This window comes from Erithacus rubecula, assembly GCF_903797595.1.
Source record: "Erithacus rubecula genome assembly, contig: SUPER_W_unloc_3, whole genome shotgun sequence".
Taxonomy (NCBI): domain Eukaryota; kingdom Metazoa; phylum Chordata; class Aves; order Passeriformes; family Muscicapidae; genus Erithacus; species Erithacus rubecula.
Genome location: NW_027636312.1, coordinates 396,327 through 416,851, shown reverse-complemented (window position 1 = coordinate 416,851; position 20,525 = coordinate 396,327). Strand labels below are relative to the sequence as shown.

General features: G+C 39.2%; 1 protein-coding gene across 4 annotated transcripts in view; it reads left to right on the top strand.

The window, feature by feature from the left end:
- Nucleotides 1-20,525, top strand: part of LOC306814090 (nipped-B-like protein) — a 169,298-nt gene that overhangs the window by 87,055 nt on the left and 61,718 nt on the right. For 3 of the 4 annotated variants that reach the window (XM_079329805.1, XM_079329807.1, XM_079329806.1), the window contains one exon: nucleotides 17,892-19,394. In XM_079329805.1, coding sequence (XP_079185931.1) covers nucleotides 17,892-19,394 — 1,503 coding nt within the window. Of the gene's footprint in view, nucleotides 1-13,472; nucleotides 13,534-17,891; nucleotides 19,395-20,525 lie in introns of those variants that run through there. The other variant, XM_079329808.1, reaches the window with a different exon arrangement.

Here is a 20,525-nt window from a genome sequence, read left to right as displayed (position 1 = left end):
TTCTTCCATAGATAGTATTGTGTGTTTGTTGTTAGATTTTATGCTACTTCAAAGGCACTTTTATATGATACAGATGTCTTAGCAGATTAAGGAGCTCTACTTTTACTTATTAAATGCACTGTTTTCTGGTGTTTGCAAAAAAAATATTAAATCATTCATTACTTACCATTTAATTATGAGGCTAATATATTTTTTAAAAGGATTAGAATAATTTTTGAATAAGACGAACTTACTCATTTCTTTGGGGTTGTTTCCCCTGTATATTTTACCTCTGAGGATCCATTTTACCTACTTTGGAATCTTACTGTAGATACTTTGAATTAGGGAGAAGTGACGCTGTAATAACTTTATTTCCAATAATTGGATCAGTTAGGGGGCATTTGGATGCCTCCTGTGGGCCCTTCTTTTTTTAGTTCATTCCAAGCCCATAGCAGCAGACACACCCATCCCAAGAGTGTGAATCTGCCGGAGCAAAACTCAAAACTGCATTTATAGGTAAGTAAACTTTTTGTCTTACCTTTAAAGTTCTTATTCATCTACTTTCCCTTTCTCCCCATGACCCATCTCCGCCCAAAAGTCACACAAAAAAGAGATAGAAGAACACTATCAAGAATTGATATTTTGTTTACATTTAATGTTATGTAGCCAATGAATGAAATGACAGAACATGTAATTATAGCCAGTATATTACCATTCATTTTCAAAAATATGTCATAAGGGGGTTATTTACTTTAAAATAGAGATATGAGTGTAGTAATTTGTATAGTAATCTTGCTGAAGATTACAGTTAATACCAGAACATGAAATGAGACAATGTAAGCAACAAATGATTATGTAGTAGGATGGTGTGAGAATTGGGTACTATGTATTTTGTGTATACAAACTTTTATTAGGTCTGCATTTTGTAGTGTTATGTAATAGATGAAACTGGCACCCAATGTAGTTTTCCCAAGAAAAAGCAGATTTGCAAAATCCAGTTCCTATAGATGAAAGACTTTTTTTATTTTATGTTCAGACGTGTTTTGAGAAAAGTAAGGGGAAGACATTTCTCTTCTGTCTAGAGAAATGAAATTAAGTGTTGCAGTGTTTTCAACTATCATGGGAAAGTTGCTTTATTTTATATTTTTAAAGAATATAATACTGAAAAGCATGTTTTTTTTGAAAAGAAAAGGCATAGTTTTTAATACTGTTTACTTTCCTTTGGTGATCTTGTGTAACTTGAAAGCAAATTTCCACATTTATCCAGGTTGTACTTTACATAGGGTAGTGCAAAAACCTGCTCTTGTAAGGAGATGTAGAAAATAACTAGAACTCAGTTTAGTAAGATGTGTATTTTATTTTTATTTATAGCATAAACTAAGATAAAAATTAAGCATAATATACATGTAGTGTATGCCCTAGATTGTACCTGTTAAATGGATGGGAGGATTTATAATATTACTTACCCAGTAATGACTTTATTTTTTTCTGGGACAGTCACTTCTCTATAATGGATTTAAATTTTGATAAAGAACAGGATATATAATTAACAAAGCTTATTAACAGTTTAAGCCCAGCATTTCTGTAGCTGATAATCACTAAGTTCACTCCAACATCAACCTAAGATGATGATGAATTTTTTTTTCATTGTCATCCTATATAAATGTTGCTGGATCTAGTTAATTGAAAATAGTTTTGAATGCAAGGTATGATGTCAGAATAAAATCAACATCTGGAAGGGATATTAAAAGTGTTCACCAATAAATTTTAAAGTAATTTCCTTATTTCTAAAGTTTGTCAATCCTACAAATGAATTTGAAACTGATTGGAAATGTTAATCTGTATGTGATTCATGAAATAATTAATCTCCATTAAGTCTACTGTTAGTGTGTTGCCTTTCTCTTGTGAAATTAGGTGCTGCATTATGTATTTGAAAAGTATTTGCACTTCAGGTTTTTCTCAGATTTTTGTAAAAATTCAGTTTACAAAACTATAATTCTTCACAAAACAATCACATGGCTAAACCCCTGAACTTGTTTCAGAAAAATCTCTCTCATAGATAAATTGATATCATACTGTTTATAAAAACAATTCAGGGAGTTTAAATTACAGCTTCTAGTCTTTAAACAAGTGGAGATGCTTGATTATAATTTGCTGTAGTTCAATTCTTGTTGTTATCTAGTGTAATATTTCTTTTGTATTAATATAGTTGACAGGGAATAATGATTTACCAAACATTCTTAAGCAGAAAAAATTGTAAGATCATATTTCATCCTCCAGTTATGACATTATTGTCATATTTAAGAAAACAAACAAAACTTTACCAAAATGAAGATTATGAATTGTGCTGCACCCTAAGGCATGTCAGAGATTCCTGTAGTCCTTTTAGGGGTTTTGTTTTTGGTTTGGTTTGTGGTTGTTTTATTTCCTGAATTAATTTGGACATCCCTCTTGATGGGCTTTCTTTTTTGCATAGTGACCAGAAGTTTGATAAAGTCCCTTGACAGATTACTGAAAATTATCAGCTGTTTCTGTTCAGATTCTTGGTGTCCCAGTCTGGGGTTTCTCCTTTGCCCCGAGATCACCCCAGAGGGACATGAAGGTGGTTCAAACCCTGGTTTTCTCTGAAGCAGCCGAAGAGAGATTGCTGGAGACGGTTTTCGCTTGTTCCAAGGACTGTTTTTTGTTTCTTATCTCAGGGACTTTTTACCTGGCCAGCAGCGGTCTGCTCAGCCTGGCATCCATGGTGGAATCTGCCTGGTGAAGGCAGGGCTTATCTTATATAGTTTGTATTACGTATTACATGTTTACAAAATTTTACCAATACAATACAATTTTATTAAATGGTCCAGCCCTGACCCCATCCAATCCAAGAGTGCCAACGTGTCACCCAATATGGATGACATGGAGAAGAAGGAGGAAAAGGTGTCCACCCCCCAAATTCTCCATCTTGGCCACGTGTCCCTTATCATAAACATTCCCAAAAGTCTATTTATCTACGTTCTAACAATCTAATTTACACTTCACTAACTTTGGTAGCTTGTTTCCATTCTCTTTGTGCTGACAACTTCCCCCAGGGGTTAGAATTCAGCACCTGTGACACCAGGGTCTCACTCAGAGGTCTTTGAGACCCTTGCCAGGTGGGTTTTCAGACCCCCAAGGAGGCCAGGAGTACGCCCTGGGCTCCCACAATCCCTTCCTCTGAACTGCAGCAGCTAGCAGCCCTCTGGTCTCTACTGTGGAGCCTTTGTAATAATGTTTCTTCTATAAAGCTTCCTATACCAGGTTCATTACTTTACTTTCTTAGTTTCTTCTGTAAGGGAGCAAGCAGTGAGACTAAAATTTTTGACTTATGTTTGCTGAATCTCTCCTTCAAGGGGAGTGTGTTAGTCTGAAAACAAACCATAGGGAGATCCCAGATCAGAACTACAATTTAATAGGAAAATTAAAATAAAGGCAGAAAACATTGGCTTAAATTGACAGTCAGGATACAACCTGACACCCTGTTGGTCAGGGTGGTGGTAGCAGTCCAATTAAATGATGGCTGTAGTCTTGTTGAAGTAATAGATGTAGTTCTGTTGAAGCGGTGATCCTGTAGAATGTTCTGGTCTTCCTCTGAAGGTCCAGTGGTGGTTCTGTAGCTCTTGTCCTCTGGGAATTCGGTGGACAAGGTTGCTGGTGGTGTTCCAAATCTCAGATTATATCCAGGTAGGAATGCTTGGTTCCTTCCCCTGGACAGAGCATTTCACAATGGGATGATGTAATTTTATGACTCATACAGTGAGACTTGATAGCCCAGCAGCAGAAGATATCCCCTGGAGGGAGTTATCAGGGATGAGTCGTGGAAGAGATAAAGAACACTCCCCCACCTGTTTTTAACAGCTTATGAAAATAATAATAGAACACATACTTTTGGTTGCATCTTACATTGTAACCTAAGACGTTATCCACCCCTTATTCTATTACTATCTACATCATACCCAAATCAATACCCTCTTAAACTCTATTTATATATATATTCACAATGAAACCTCACACACAGTTCTCACTTAAAATTTGGTCTCTTTGTGGTACACAACAGGTTTCCCCATTTTCTGCATTACCTACCAAGTGTAACCAGGTCCTTGAGCAAAAACAATCCCCCGGATGGTTTTGCCTTTGCTTGAGATGGGACTAATCCAGTCTTGTTAAAAATTCGTCTCATGTGTACCACAGGGACTTTGTCTCCATCCACTGTGTGCAATGGTTCAGACTGGGCAGGACCAACTGGATTGATGGAGCCCTGTGTGTTGACTATCCGGGTGACCTTTTGCTGAATTCAGTTCTTAATTTTTGAAGGTCCTCCACCAAGTGCCTTCAGGGTGGTCTTTAGTAGTCTGTTGCACCATTCAACTTTCACGGCAGCTGGTGCATGATAGGGGATATGATATATCCATTCGATACTATGTTGTCTGGCCCAGGTGTTTCTAAGGCTGTTCTTGAAATGGGTCTCATTGTCTGACTCGATACTCTTAGGAGTGCCATGTCTCTACCAGCTTGCTTTTCCAGGCCCAAAATGGTGTTCCAGGCAGTAGCATGAAGCACAGAGTAGGTCTACAACCATCCATTGGTGGCTTCCACTATGATCAGCACGTAGCACTTGCCCTGGTGGGTTTGGGGAAGGGTGATGTAGTCAATTTGCCAGGCTTCTCCATACCTATACTTTGACCATCATCCACCATACTACAAAGGCTTCACCTGCTTGGCCTGTTTAATTGCAGCACATCTCACAGCTGTGGATGACTTGTGAGATACTGTCCATAGTTAAGTCCATCCACCAGTCATGAGCCCATCAGTACATTGCATCTCTCCCCTGATGACCAGAGGTATCATGGGCCAAATGAATTAGAAATAATTTTCCCTAGTGCTGTGTCACGATCCGCCCAACACGAGCGGGAGTCGCGACTGGTTCTTTTATGGATCTCAGAGCGCAAAAGACACAGCAGGGGACAAAACCAGTTTACTTCTACAGAAATGCACTTTATTTAGTGCCAACCAAAATGCGATAGTGGGACAGAGAGAGAGAGAGAGAGAGAAAGGGGCTCGGGATTATAGCTACCAAGACGGGCAGACGAATCCTCGTGGAGCCAGCCAGTAGATGTCTGTTGCCGTCTGGGGAGATCTCAGGGGTCTCCTCTGAGAAAGTCACTTTTATAGTCCTTTCCCAAAGCGAGTGGCTTCTGGCCAAAAGGTGGGAAGATTTATGGACTATTGTATGTGGAGCTCGTTACGCTGGGGAACAGGTGGAAACAGGACGCTTCAAGGCACATCAGACCATCTTTGTCGTCATGAACACACGCAGGGCAGCCCATACTGACCAGTCCATTGTTCTTCCATCTGTGGGAGCTTTGTTGAGTAAACGCCCCGTGACTAGTTGTCATGAGAAACCAGTCCTGGTAGGCATCACCTGCGGAACAGTCACTTGGCGTTCCTCCCATCCCTGGCCAGCGCAGGCCTCAGGCGAGGGTCATTGGGCAGAAACAGACGAGAGGCTCAGACGGATTCTCACATCACCCCGTGACCAACGAGCGTCGCTGAGAAACTCCATCAGCATGATGTTGTGACGTTGTAGCATCTTCAGGACCCGCCCTTGGTAGCACATCCCGGGAACAGAGAAAGGGAAAACAAAAAACCGGGGATAAGAAGGAAAAGGGAAAAGGAAAAGGAAAAGGAAAAGGAAAAGGAAAAGGAAAAGGAAAAGGAAAAGGAAGGAAAATAAACAGGAAAATAATAGTGCAAAATTATCACAACAAAATTGATTAAAATAATTTTTCAAACAAATCACAATGATATTAGCTAAAATAACTTTGAAACAATTAAAATTAATCAATAAAATAACATACAAACAATTCAAATTCAAACAATTAAAATTCAAACAAATAGAATTCAAACGATTAGAATTAAAACAAATCAATGAAATAACATTCAAACAATTAAAATTCTAACACTTAGAATCAAAATTAATCAATAAAATAACATTCAAACAATTAAAATTAAAACAAATCAGTATCCATTATAATATGTTTTTATGATTAAAACAATTATTTTCCAAAACCATTTTTAATCAAAAGCTTAACATTACTAAAAGTGATTATACCAATCATAACAAGCAACAAACAATTCTAATCAGTTTGCTGTTAAAGGCCTGACTTTTACTGCTCCTGTAATTTGTCTGGTGTCAATAACTTTAGGGGTATCTTTAGCAGATGGAGTAGTGATCAAATTATGTGCTTCCATTGTTGATGCCAATTGTGTCAGCCGTTTTACCATTCTCCAATTCAGGATGTATAGAATGACTGACAAAACAAAACTGATTAAAACCAAAATCAAAAGCACAACAATGGGATGACACAATTTATTTAGGGTGCCGGTAGCAGTAGGTGACCACCCAAAAAGAGTATCCCACCACCTGAGTTCAGCATACCCTTTTACCCTTTCTAAAACCCGATGTATTTTTCACATCGTGATGAACTGTCACCAGGGTCTTCTGTCCATTTTTCTTGATTTTTCCCAAGATCTCAATTAAGTCTGGGTGAAGCAACAATTGTTTAATCAAAGTGAGGTTCATCCCAATGGGAGCAGGCACTAACTAATGAATCAGTGTAAAATTGGATTGCAAAAGGTGATAAGACATAACCGGAGCAGTATAGGAAAAGTCACAGCCCATGATTGTGGTAAAATTACAAACACAAAAATTTAAATGATTTTTTAGATCCACTGTTTCATTTTCTACAAACACTAAGTTGCAAGCAGTTCTTACACACACACATCCATTTCCTATGTACACCAGCACTGTTGCAGGAGTCTCATCAAGGTGTATTTCAAAATGACAGATATTTTGCTCTGTGTCTAAACAGATGTCTTGGGCCACAATGGCATTGCTTTCACAAATGAAACCCAGTTGCTCCCGAACAACACAAGATTCCAAATTAACAGTTTGTCATTTCTCACCAATTTGACGGGCCCATTCTCTATGCTCGAAAGGATAGAGAATAGTTCCATCGTGATTCAATCCTAATGCAATGATGGGGTGTATCAAATGCACTGAAGTGTTGCGTATTGTCAACACAAAGGCTGTGGCTGTGTTTGTACTGGGGTTGTAGGTAAAGTTTACCAAATTCCACCAGGACTGAAACTTCCTTTCAAAATCATTAGCATTGTCCCAAATTATTGTCCGGATTTCAGTAGGGAAGATGCCTTCTTCCCCTTCCCTTATAATTGAGGCAACAACTGTTTGCATCCAAAGCTGTGCCTGGATACTGCCGAGGGCAAAGGAGATGTTGTTTTGAGCAGTACCAAGAGCATCAAATATCAATTTGTGATCATTTACATTTGCCTTTCCCGAATTTGGTAAAATGCTTGATAATAACCACTGTTGTGTCCCCAGGGCTGTTAAAGAGGACTGCAGAGGTTGTTTCAATTTGGTCAGGTCTCTGGTGATGGCAACCAATTTGTTCGTTAATACCTCTGAATCAATGCTATTTAAAATTCCCGGTCCTGTTCTCACAACACCGGCTATGTCTCTTGTTTGTTTCTTGAAAGGATCCTCCTGGTTTTGCAACCAGGTTGTTTGTCCACCCCTAGAAAAGGTGAACAAGCTGGCTGAATTACTGAGACATTGTTTTGCATTGGCAAATTGACTTGTTTAAAAGACCTTGCCGAATTAAACAATAGTTGCTGTTGGCCAGTTTTCCAAATTAGCCAAAGTCGAATTTCAAAAATCTTCAGGCTCAGTAAAACCGGTGGTTGGGTAGTAGGTGTTACAACATTGACATCAAGTTCTCCTTTATATTTTGTATTGTTTTTCCCACACATAATTTTTTTGGAAAAATTATACAACAGTTCAACTTTGATTTTGAATTTTTACAAAATAAAACACAGCTGTAAGGTCCTGTGCCATAACTGTATACAGGTTCGATGAGGGATTCAGCAATTAATCTTCACGTTCCATGGCGTTATTCTGTGAAAAGTAAACACAACAGAATCTGCCACAAAGAGGCAGGAGGTTAAAATGATGGAACTATGCAGACAGAAATTCTGTTAACTTCCCAGCCATTTTGCTGCAAAGAAGGAAGCCACTCTGTACCTCCTTTAAAGACAGCATAAGAGTCAGTGTAGTTGCAAACAAAGGAGGCACTCTGCACTTCAAGCTGCAAAACATCCTAAATAACCATCAGCACTCCAAGCCAAGAGTCACCCCGTCCCCCAGCAATAATTTGCTCAGCAGAAGCATTAGTGAACAAAGAATTAGTGAACAGAGATTGTTTGGGGGAGAAAGCAGAGGCTACTTTAATTACTGAGGCAGGTTTGTCATTGCTGTTGCCCAAGTTCTCAGTTTCTGTTATTACCAGATTTTTTACAGTTCCTTCTGTTACTGAGGATTTCTGGGCCACCCCGTCAGGGGGGGCAGTCCCAGTCTTCCAAAACTTCACTTCCTGAGAAGGTTTTTGAATTTTCTCTGAGGCAATTTGCAAGTTAGGGCTTTCTAGGTGTGAAATTATTTTCTGTTGCACATCCCTCACTTTTTCTTTTTCTCCTATCAATACATCATCTATGTATTGATACAAAGCTACAGTGTCAGGTTTGGGTTTTTGGATTGGCCATACAGGGGAGTTTTGCAAGTCCTGTATAACCGGTTTGAACCCTTTTTTGGCACCAGAGTAAAGAGGGTATTGTTTTACATTTACAGGTAATTGCATAGGTGATTTATGACCAGCAGTGAATTGTATTTCATGTATAATTTGCAAGCAGGCAGCTTTGTGAATGTTTTTTATGAGTTGGTCTGGGGTGCCAGTTATGGCTAGAGGATCACCTCTTTCTAGGGGGCTAAGTCCCCAAGCCCAGTAGGCTGCATGCTGTGTTAGAGACCATGGAACACGAGAGTTTCCAGTTGTTAAGAAAACTCCAGGCCCCCAGTACCCACTGGCTTCTTGTTCACTTAATTTAATTTGATCTTCTCCAGTGAGTGAAACTCTAAAAACATACTCGGTCTCAGATTCTTGTGGGAGACGTGAGTATTCTTTCTTTAATTTGGCCAATTCAGTAGCAGTGTATGGTATTTCTTTGGAGGTTATGTGGGGGTCAAAATCCTCGTCGTTCAGGTATCTATATTCCGTTTTAACAAGAGGTCTCATTTTAGAGCAGCAATTTTCCCCACTATTTTGTATGTGTACTAGTTCTCTCTGTGGGTATATCTGCTTCATGTGATATGTTTCCTTTTCTTCTGTTTTATTAGGTGTATCTGCATGTTGTGAGGCATGTGATAGTTGTAGCAAATAGTTGTGATTTCTTTCCTTCTTTAGTTGGTTTTGTAGAGTTTCTACCTGATTTGTTTTCTGTTCTAATTGGTTTTGCAGAGTTTCTACCTGATTTCTTTCCTCCTGTAAAAGTTTTGTCAAAGCTTCCACCAGGTTTTGCAAGGAGTCTATCACTGCACTTTCCTCACTTACTCATTTAAAATGAGATTCTACAGCAGCTGAAAGACAAGCACCTAGAACTGAGCAAAGTGCGGTCTTATTTTTCTTGCTCAGTTTGAGTTTTGTTTCATGTTGCAAAGAATGTATCCTAACAATCACATTTTCTAAATTAAACCAATTACTGTGTGCCCAGTTTTCTCCCCCTTGGGAGGGTCTGGCATTATACTTAGCTAGTAAAGCGTAAAATGCAGTTTTATCATTTTCAGACATTTTTATGAAGGGACTAAAACCACTCTCAGGGAGACACACTTAAAGTTACACAAAAAGCACAGCTGAAACTGTGAATCCCTTCTCTTCCCTGGAGCGGGTGAAGAGACACACTACTTAGGAGGTACTAACTTAACTACAAAAAAACACTTGTCTCTTTGTGATCCAAGTAGTCAAATACAATAATTATACAACAACTGTAACCTCTGAGTTATGATTATGTGCGAGGGGGAAAAACCACTTCAGGAAGGTCAACACTTGTCACCCAGACTTCTGCTGGAGACAACCCCCTGTCGTCCCTGGGTGGCTGAGGAGACCAAACCACTTGGGACGATTTCTTTAGTTGCACAATGGGTGTCTCCTCGACTACACCAAGCAGCAAACAACAAAAAACACAAGTCCCATCTTTTGCTTAGTTGAGATCCTTTCAAAAAATTCTCCGATTACTGGAATGGAATTGATTATCCACCTGGGTCTGTGTGCAGATTGCCGGAAGAACCCAATACCACCTCCCTTGCTTTCTAACACTGTTCAGTCCTTGCGGCACTGACAGGCTAGGTGCGGCTGAAATGGCACAGGTCTTCTCCTGGTACAAAGTGCACAGAAACCCCAACTCCCCCAGTATCAGGAATCCAATTGCTGACTACGCCAAAAAATGTCACGATCCGCCCAACCTGAGCGGGAGTCGTGACCGGTTCTTTTATGGATCTCAGAGTGCAAAAGACACAGCAGGGGACAAAACCAGTTTACTTCTACAGAAATGCACTTTATTTAGTGCCAACCAAAATGCGATAGTGGGACAGAGAGAGAGAGAGAGAGAGAGAGAAAGGGGCTCAGGATTATAGCTACCAAGACGGGCAGACGAATCCTCGTGGAGCCAGCCAGTAGATGTCTGTTGCCGTCTGGGGAGATCTCAGGGGTCTCCTCTGAGAAAGTCACTTTTATAGTCCTTTCCCAAAGCGAGTGGCTTCTGGCCAAAAGGTGGGAAGATTTATGGACTATTGTATGTGGAGCTCGTTACGCTGGGGAACAGGTGGAAACAGGACGCTTCAAGGCACATCAGACCATCTTTGTCGTCATGAACACACTCAGGGCAGCCCATACTGACCAGTCCATTGTTCTTCCATCTGTGGGAGCTTTGTTGAGTAAACGCCCCGTGACTAGTTGTCATGAGAAACCAGTCCTGGTAGGCATCACCTGCGGAACAGTCACTTGGCGTTCCTCCCATCCCTGGCCAGCGCAGGCATCAAGCGAGGGTCGTTGGGCAGAAACAGACGAGAGGTTCGGACGGACTCTCACATGCTGCCAGTTGAGATTCACCAGTGATATCTTTACCTTGGCAGCTCAATCCACCTGTTCATTTTTACAATGCTCTTCATTAGCCCAACTCTTGGGTACATGCGCATCCACAAATCACACTTTCACAGTCAGCCTCTCTACCTGGGCGGCGATGTCGTGTCAAATCTCAGCAGCTCAGATGGTTTTCCCGCTGTGCTGCCAATTGGCCTTTCTCCAATGATCCACCCATCCCCACAGAGCATTAGCTATGATCCATAAGTCATTGTAGGGATAGAGCCTCAGCCACTTCTCTCATTCCGCAATATTCAAAACCAGCTGGATGGCTTTAAGCTCTGTGACCTGACTCAATCCACCTTGTCCCTCAGTAGCTTGTGCACCTCTTCATGTGAGGCTCCATACTGCAGCTTTCCATTTTTAGTTTGTCCCTATAATTTGGCAGGAACCATCAGTGAAGAGGGTATATTGTCTTTCACTGTCCAGTAGCTCATGATATTGTGGAGCTTCCTTGGAACATGTCACTTGTTCCTCCTCTTCTCCAGAAGATAATCCAAAAGTCTCACCTTTGGGCCAGTTTGTTATAATTTCCAGAATCCCAGGGCAATTAAGATATCCTATCTGGGCTCGCTGTGTGATCAGCGTGATCCACTTACTCTATGTGGCGTCAGTGGCAGGAGCCTTTCCTTTGATCATCCAACCCCAGCCCTGGTAGTTGGGTGCCAGAAGCAGCTCTGCTTTGGTGCCAATTACTTCTGAGGCGGCTTGAACCCCTTCATAAGCGACAAGAATCTCCTTCTCAGTTGGGGTACAGTTGGTCTCAGATCCTTTGTATCCCCGACTTCAGAACCCGAGCGGTCATCCTCGAGTCTCTCCAAGTCCCTTCTGCCAGAGGCTCCAGGAAGGACCATTCTCCCTGGCCGCAGTGTAGAGCACATTCTTCAGATCCTGCCCCATTCTGACTAGCCCAAGGGCTACTGCATGGGCAATCTCCTGCTTAATTGTTCGACCGCTTCTTGTTGTTCAGGACCCCACTGGAAATCATTTCTCTTTCATGTCACTGTCTTGGTTTGGAAACAAATTCTAGGAGAAGAATGCTCTAAAATGACTGTTTTTCTCTAAAGAGAGAGGGCTTCAATAACTCCCTTTTCTTCTGCCAGTGAGAGAAATGGAAACCAGGGGATGAAAGCTAAAAAATAAGGAAAACTGTTTATTAACAAAGTAAGATACCCACAAAGCATAGAAAAAAAAAAAGAAAATTGAACCTTATACCCCACCTGCATTTCGCTGCATGGCTGAGAGGCAAAGATGGTGACCGCCCGTCTTTGTGAGGGGAGAAGAACAGAGTTCACGAAGTGTCTGGGAACTTGTTGGATTTCTGGCGTGGGTCTTCTTGCAGCCGGCGAAGTTGGTGGAGTTTAATGTCCCTTCTTTTGCTGGCTCGATCCTTCCCAGGTTTGGACAGACCAAAGCAGACTTGCAGGCTCCCTGAGCTAGAGAGAAAAAACAGCAACAAAAAAAAAAAAAAAAAAAAAAACAAAAACAAAAAAACAAAAAAAAAAAACAAAACCTGCAAAAAAAGATTTGCCAGTGAAAAGCTTCCAGGCCAGGGGAAGGAAAAAAACCCCAAAACTCCAGAATCTTCTTGCCTAAGTTGGCGAAAATTAATTCAGCAAAAAAAGGCAAAGAAGTAATCCATGTAGCCTCTGACCATGCTGGAGAGAGAGAGATTGAACAGAGCCTTAGCCCAAGGCTCCCTGCCCCACCCCCAGGTTCCATCTTAAAGCTACAGCAGTTGTTTTCTGGGCATAAAGCAGACAGAGAATAAAGCATATATGGATATGAAGTCTTCAACTGAATTCCTTACAAGGTGTAAATAGGGAAGTGGTAATTTATATGTTGTGTCTTCAAGATAAATCAGAAATCTATGGATTTAAAAGTTTACCAAACAATATTAATAGAACAAACTGTTACCATTCTGCTAAAACAAAGCTCAGTAATCATGCATATGGTTCCTATTAGGCTCGTTACCTTTTCACAAGTATTTACAAAACACACATTTCCATCTGCTAGGACATACAGTTCTAGAGGTTTTTAGGCTATCATCCTATTATACTAATTTGTTGAAAAAGTTTAATCTGAGATTTAAGGCAATCATCGAGTTTGCAAGAAAGCAGCAACATCAGAGACTGCAGCACTAGTGGTGTTCTGGCTGCTGCTTTGGAAAGATTTCAGATTAAATGGAAGAATGCAGATACTTCTTTAATACAGCTTCCCTCATCCAGCTACTGTCTCTAATACTTGCTCAGCTTCCAAGTATATCCATTTTCAGCATGGATATGCTGCAAATCACAATTGATTTGCAGTTTCATCAGAAATATATTCAAAGATCTGGTTATTCCAGTGCAATGTGTTTTTGCACAGAGGTTCTACAGTAATTAATATCTAAATCTGAAAGTACTCATTGTTTTGACATGCAGATATTTCCAAAGATGAAGGCCACAACCTGTCTCCAGGAATACTGTTTATAACAGGACAGGTGAGACACAACTGCTTGGAAATCCATTTCAAACTTGTGGTTCCTGTAATATTTTGTTTATTGCACCACAGTGACCCATTTAATTTTACAGAACATCTCTGCTATTTTTTTAGAATAAGATAGTTTATCATTTTGCTCTGAGTACCAAGGTACTGCCTTTTGGTGAGCATGTTGCAATGTAAAGAGAATGTCCATGCAAATTTACCAAGACAAACCAGTGCACACATAGGAGAACAACTGGGATCAGACTGTACTCTGAACAGTCATAAATTTGTTCAAGTAGTTGAACAAAATGTAGATACATTTTTGATGTATCTGTGTTCTTGGGAGGCAGGGAAGGGGGAGGAGTGAATATTTCTGAAAAGAAAAGAATCTGAGAACAACAAACTAGGATAACTGATCTATAATATAGTCAGAAAGCTCTTTTGTGGCTCACTACATATTCCTTCTATTACAAAAACTGCTGTAAAGAGAGAAGCAAAAAGATTCTGATCACATTTAATTGCTCTCATATAGTTCAAAGTGAGTTCAGAAATTGATAAAGCCCAATGGTGTTTTTCACCTTTCATATTTCTGCAGCTATGTTGGCAATCAAAAAAGTATTTGTGCCCATTCAGTGGAGATTTTCCATTATGCACAATGAAGATAGTGGTACTATGTACTCATCCTACCTTTAATGCACTAGTTCAGCCTGATATTTTCATAGAATATCCTGAGCTGGAAGGGACCTGCAAGAATTAAGTCCAACTCCTGGCCCTGCATAGGACACTCCAGAAATCCCACCCTGTTCCTGAGAGTGTTGTCCAAATGCTCCTTGAGCCCCGGCAGCCTTGGGGCTATGACCACTGCCCTGGGGAGCCTGGTCCAGTGCCCAACCACCTTCCCTGTGAAGAACCTTTTCCTGATATCCAACCTAAACCTCCCCTGACACAGTTCCAGCTGTTCCCTCTAGTCCTGTCATTGGTCACCAGAGCAGATCTCAGTGCCTGTCCCTCTGCTGACCCTCAGGATGAAGCTGCAGACCTTGGTGAGGTCTTCCCTCAATCTCTTCTTCTTTAGGCTGAATGAGCCAAGTGACCTTAGATGCTCCTCATACAGCTTCCCCTCAAGCGCTTCACTACCCTCATGCCCTCCTTTGGATACTCTCCAATAGTGTAATGTCTTCATTATACTGTGGTGCCCAAAACTGCTCCCAGTAGTCAAGATGAGGCCACACTAGTGCAGAGCAGGGCGAGACAATCCCCTCCCTCGACCAGCTGGTGATGCTGTGCCTGATGCACCCCAAGGACATGGTTGGCCTTCCTGGCTGCCAGGGAACACTGCTGACTCATATTCAACTGGCCATCAACCAGGACCCTCAGGTTCCTTCCCACAGCTGCTCTTCAGCATCTCATTCCCCAGTCTGTCCATACATCCGGGGTCGCCCCATCTCAGGTGTGGAATCCAGCAGTTGCCCTTGTTGAACTTCATATGATTGGTGATTGTCCAGCCCCTTCATTTGTCTAGGTCTCTCTGCTGGGCCTCTCTGCCTTCAAGGGAGTCAACAAGTCCTCCTAGTTTTGTATTGTCAGCAAACTTGCTTCTTTTCATATATTTGGGTCAGCTTTTTTGTCCTAGGTCCAGAACTCTCATAGAAGCAAAACTGTCATTATTAAGTCTAGTTCTGAGGACCACCCTCAAGATGCACTGGAAATATCAATAAATCTGTGAATAATCTGTAACTCCATCTTCAATCACCTTGACATTTAGGAAAAGCAAACTTCGAAGGCGCTCCTTCTCAGATAAGATATCAACAGGTTGTGGTTATAACTTATTAAACATCAGTACTGAGTTGTCAATAGAAGCAAAGAAGGTGCATCAAATGAGTTCTGTATTTAGAGGGAATGTGACAAATGATGATGTAATCATCTATTTATATGTTCTCAACTTACAATTTGACATTTTGGATGATGATGAACGGCAGCATTTTAAGCCCATGGAAGTTCAAGAGAGAAAATTGGTCATATTTGAATTGTTTTGGTTGTTTAATCTTAGAGCCCTCAGCATGAGGGCTCTGAAAGGTGAGTTTTTGTTGATCTAGCTACACCACTTTAAGGCATCACATCTTACCATTTGCCTTGCTCCTATGGTAGAGGTAGGAGAAGAAAACCTTTGCTTGGTTCTTAGCTGGCTTGTTCAGTCTGGTTAGGTTAATGCTAACCGTCTTCACTAGTGCTGTAATCTGATGCACTAGACAATGAAATGTACTTATAGAAATGTGAATGTGTGTTCCCTTCTGCTACAGTTTAACCTCAATTAAAGGGACAGGGCAGATAACTGGTAACATTAGTGACTTAAAAGCTAGATTCACCATCACAGCTTTACAGGACTTTTTCAGTGTGACTGACATTTCTAAATTAAAATGTAAAAGCTGACTGACTTTTTCATAAGAACACAAGTTTTTCAATTTGTGTTTCAAAATTTCAACAGTTTTAATTGAGAAATAAGGTAGTGATATGTGTGTGTATGTATGTATATTAATGTATATATGTTTAAAAAAAAAATAATCAATTTGAAATCTCTCCGTTTGGAAGCTTCTACTTCATGGTCATGCCTAAGACCTGCTATGAAGCTCAGTGAGGTCAAAGCCTTCTTAGACACTGGGAGAAAAATATTTTTTGTTATTGTATGAAGGTTTCAAAAAAACCCACATTTGTTTTAATAAGTAATGTAAGGAAGTTGATCTATATAAGCTCTCATATGAATCCAACAGTTTTTGTTGTTGGACAGAAAAAGGAAAAACCACTATGCTAAAAAGCTGCACTTTCAATTAATCAAATTTATTTTGGTTCACATGTCTATCATAAAGTTGGCAGGTGTTCTTACTTTGAAAAGTTCCTTATTTGCAGTTGACCAGTTTCTGCATGGAGTTTATTGTATTTGTCTTCACTGTCTTCCAGACATTAAATGTTATACAAAATTTTGGAGTTTTAGGAAGTTAGAGATATACAAATAGATTTGAGAATTAAAATGATGGGAAAAATCCACAAACCTGTTCACATCACTGGAGTTAACTATCTTAATACTTGTTACTGTGTTCTAATGTGAATTTTGGAGATGATCCTTAAAAATTTAAATTCTTCTGAATCAGAATCTTCTACAAATATAGAGGAAATTAAAAGTCATAGTTATAATTCTGGTTTACAATTTGAGAGGTTTGGGGTGTTTTTGTTAAGAGTTTAATTCCTTCTTCCTTGATTGTATCCTCCTTAGTTTTCCCCTGCTCCCAAAAGGATAGCTGGCTCATTGCATTGGGTAAAAAGACACCACAAATCCAAGCACAAAATAAGTTGTTTTTCTTATATTGTATTTTGATAGAATTTTCAACCTGTGTTTGGTAATTACTTAGACTTAAAATCATATTCCCTGATTACAGAACAAATATCTATTTTTTATTGACAAACTACAAAATGAGAATATAAGCCTTAGTGCAGGTAGAGCTTTTGAGTTTCATGGTAGAAATAAATTTGAGTTTAGAGTATTGTGTTGGTAATATAAATAGGTTGTATTTTAAATTGATATTTTCATGTGCTTCTCATTTATATGAATTTTACCAAATTACAGGAGGGGGTGGTTGGCTTACTTTCCATTTTTCTGTATTCTACTTTTAATGTTTTTTTTAAAATGTAAACTGAAAGGATTATTGTAGCGTCAAGCTCTTGACATTACATAAAATTATCACTGAATTTTTAATTTCATCCATAAAAAGCATAGGAAAATACTGAAGCTTTTAAGTGTGTAGTGGCACCCCCACTTATTCATATGTGATATGGTAGACTCCAACACTTGATATACTCCTTGTTTCAAAGAGAAGAATTAAGTGTTGGACTTATTTTAATAATTTTTGTTCATTGTTCATGTGTTCCCTGGCTACAATATATGCGAAGCCCAACTGAATCAAGTAGGGAGAAGTTCTCTTAATCATTGCAGATCATGTATAATGAACCAGGCTTAATCTGCAAGAGAATCTTTTCTAGTAGTATTCCTCAGAACTTGTTTCAACTGTAAATGATTTTTTTTTGGCCTCTATTGCAGTTTCTTTATTAGATGGTTCTCTTGGGAATTGTACAGGAACTGACTTCATATGTTTTGAAGATGTTTTTTAATGATTAATTGGCACGTGCTAGATTGATTACGAACACATTAAAAAGTATTAGAGAAGTTCTATTCTTGCTTTTAAATTCAATGGGTTTTGTTGTTTGTATGCATATACATGTGGAAGAGGATTAATTGGTGGGGGTGGAGGGGAATGGACATTTTTGCTTGGACATTTGCGTATTTCTAATATATAAATTTATGATTTTTCTCTTAATTTGTAGATAAGCCTCTGAAGAAGCGAAAACAAGAAAACAAACCACAGGAGGTTGGAGGTGCTACTGGAGGAAATAGAGCAGCTTCTCAGGAGACAGGTTCTGCGGGAAATGGGACAAGGCCAGCGCTGATGGTTAGTATTGATCTGCAGCAAGCAGGAAGAGCAGACTCTCAGGCAACAGTAACTCAGGATTTGGACATTATTAAAAAATCTGAAGAAATTAAGCAGTATAATGACATGTTTGTGTGTGTTCCCCAAGAAGACACTGTTGGAGTTCTTAAATTTAAACCTGAAAACCATCCCGAGATTTTTAGGAAAATGTCAAACTTTGGGTGTCAAAAGACAGATATCCAGCAAAATGAAAACAGACAAATGGAATTTCAGCAAAATGTGAGCAGGCGGTTGGAAAGTAAACAGAATGAGAAGAAACAGGTAGAAGCTAAATGTGAAAGCAAGTATGAAAGCAGACAAATGGAAGTGAAACAAAATGAGAACAGACAAACAGAATCAAAACAAAACCAGAGCAGTCAAATGGACATGAAACAAAATGAGGGAAAGCAAAATAATGGCAAACAGGAAATAAGGCAGAGGCCTGAAACACCGAAACAGAAGAATGAAGGCAGGCCTGAAATGCCAAAACATAGACATGATAACAGGAGGGACTCAAGTAAACCATTATCAGATAAGAAAATAGAAGTATCTAGGCATAAACAAGATGTGAAATCTGATCCTTCAAGGATAAAATCTGAAAGTAGACCTGATCCAGCAAAACAGAGGCCTGATGGGCGCTCGGTTTCTGATACACCAAGGCGTGACCATGATAGCCTCAAACAAAGATCAGAGGACAGGGAGGAGTTAGAGAGATACAGAGGAGATCCGTCCAAGATTAGAAGACCTGAATATCTGAGATCCTCAAACAAAAATGAACATGATTCTAAACATGGTATTAAATCTGATGGTTCAAAACCCGAGAAATTTGCAAGGAAACATAGACATGACTCTAGTGAATCAAGGGAAAGGTTTTCTTCTGGGGATCAGAAATCAAGACCTGACAGCCCTCGCATTAAACAGGAAGGTAGAGGAGATTCTAGTAAATCAAGACTTGATAAACCTGGCTTTAAATCACAAAACATCAAGGATGAACAAAAGACAGATGGTAATAAGAGTAAAGTAAATAGTAATAAAGCACATGCTGACAATAAAGCAGAGTTTCCCAGTTATTTGTTGGGGGCAAGATCTGGCGCATTGAAGCATTTTGTCATTCCAAAAATCAAGCGTGATAAAGATATCAATGTCACTCAGGAATCAAGGAAAACTGAATTTAAAGGTGAACAGGACAAAGTAGAGAAGATTGGTCTAGTCGAAGATCTAAATAAAGGAGCTAAGCCTGTAGTTGTCCTTCAAAAACTTTCACTGGATGATGTGCAGAAATTTATTAAGGATAGAGAAGATAAATCAAGGAGCTCTTGTTTTAAACCTAGCAAGAACAAGTCATCCAAATCTAATAAAGGTAAGTTGATTTTTTTTAATGTTAATTGCATTATATCTTGTATAGTCCTGTTCTTTTAGATTTGCTACTCCTATGGTTAGAAATGAAACACAAATGTTTGATAGTTTATACTCTTGCTTATATGGTGATTTTGGGGAACAAAGTGAAATTTGTCTATGGGATTGTGGTTATTGGAAATCTTGCTACAGTATAACTAAAAAGATTTGTTTATTCCAGTGCAAGGGCTATTTTTACATTATGATATAAGAAGGCAGTTACAAAGCCTCATCTGCCTCTTACACTATAAATACAGCTCTATTGGGAAGCCTCCATACTTTAGGCTGAGTGACAATAAGATTTTTTAAAAGTTCTATATTTAGGAGAATTCAGATAATGTTGTCTCTATGGTTCAATGTATGTGGAAAGAGGAAAGAAACGTCAACAGTAGACTGGCATTATCAAATTAGTCATATAAACAGGAATTAATTCATAACATATCATAGGTTCGATATTTGAGTGTCTCTTCTGCAGTTTTAACGCTTTTTTATTCTTGGTGCTATAATTTTAGTTTCTTTGATGTCAGACTGAAGTAGATAATTTTACATTGTGAAATCAATGTTACTAACTGGTCAGAGTTCTTTTTTATTGTTTAGCCTTTAGAGCATTTAGATTTCTTATGTAGTTATGTTTATAGAGCTGTCATGTCTCAAAAATAGGCAGACAAAGTGTCAGAGGAGAGGATTTTAACTGTATACAGGATTATTTATGAATGCAGTTCCGGGTATGTAATTGCTCATTAATTTGAGAATAAAATGTTTTCTTACAAAATTTATCTGTTAAGAACTGATTTAGAAATCTTTGTGAATGTATAGCTATGTTTATATGCATGTGTACTGAGTTAATATCTGTATGATGAATTTATTTTGCTATGTCTGTTCTCTACTAACTTGATTGTATTGACCCTTAAAGACAACAATTCAGCATGAGTATTGCTTATTTGTAAAATCTTACCCTTCTTGTTAAATGTTTTCTCTTTATTCTGGAAATATGAACATTTCCCCTCTCCCTTTTTGATATTCAGAACAGGCATAGTTTCCAGTTCTAACAATAATAGGTATCTAGAGTCAGACAGAAAATTTTGACATCCTCACT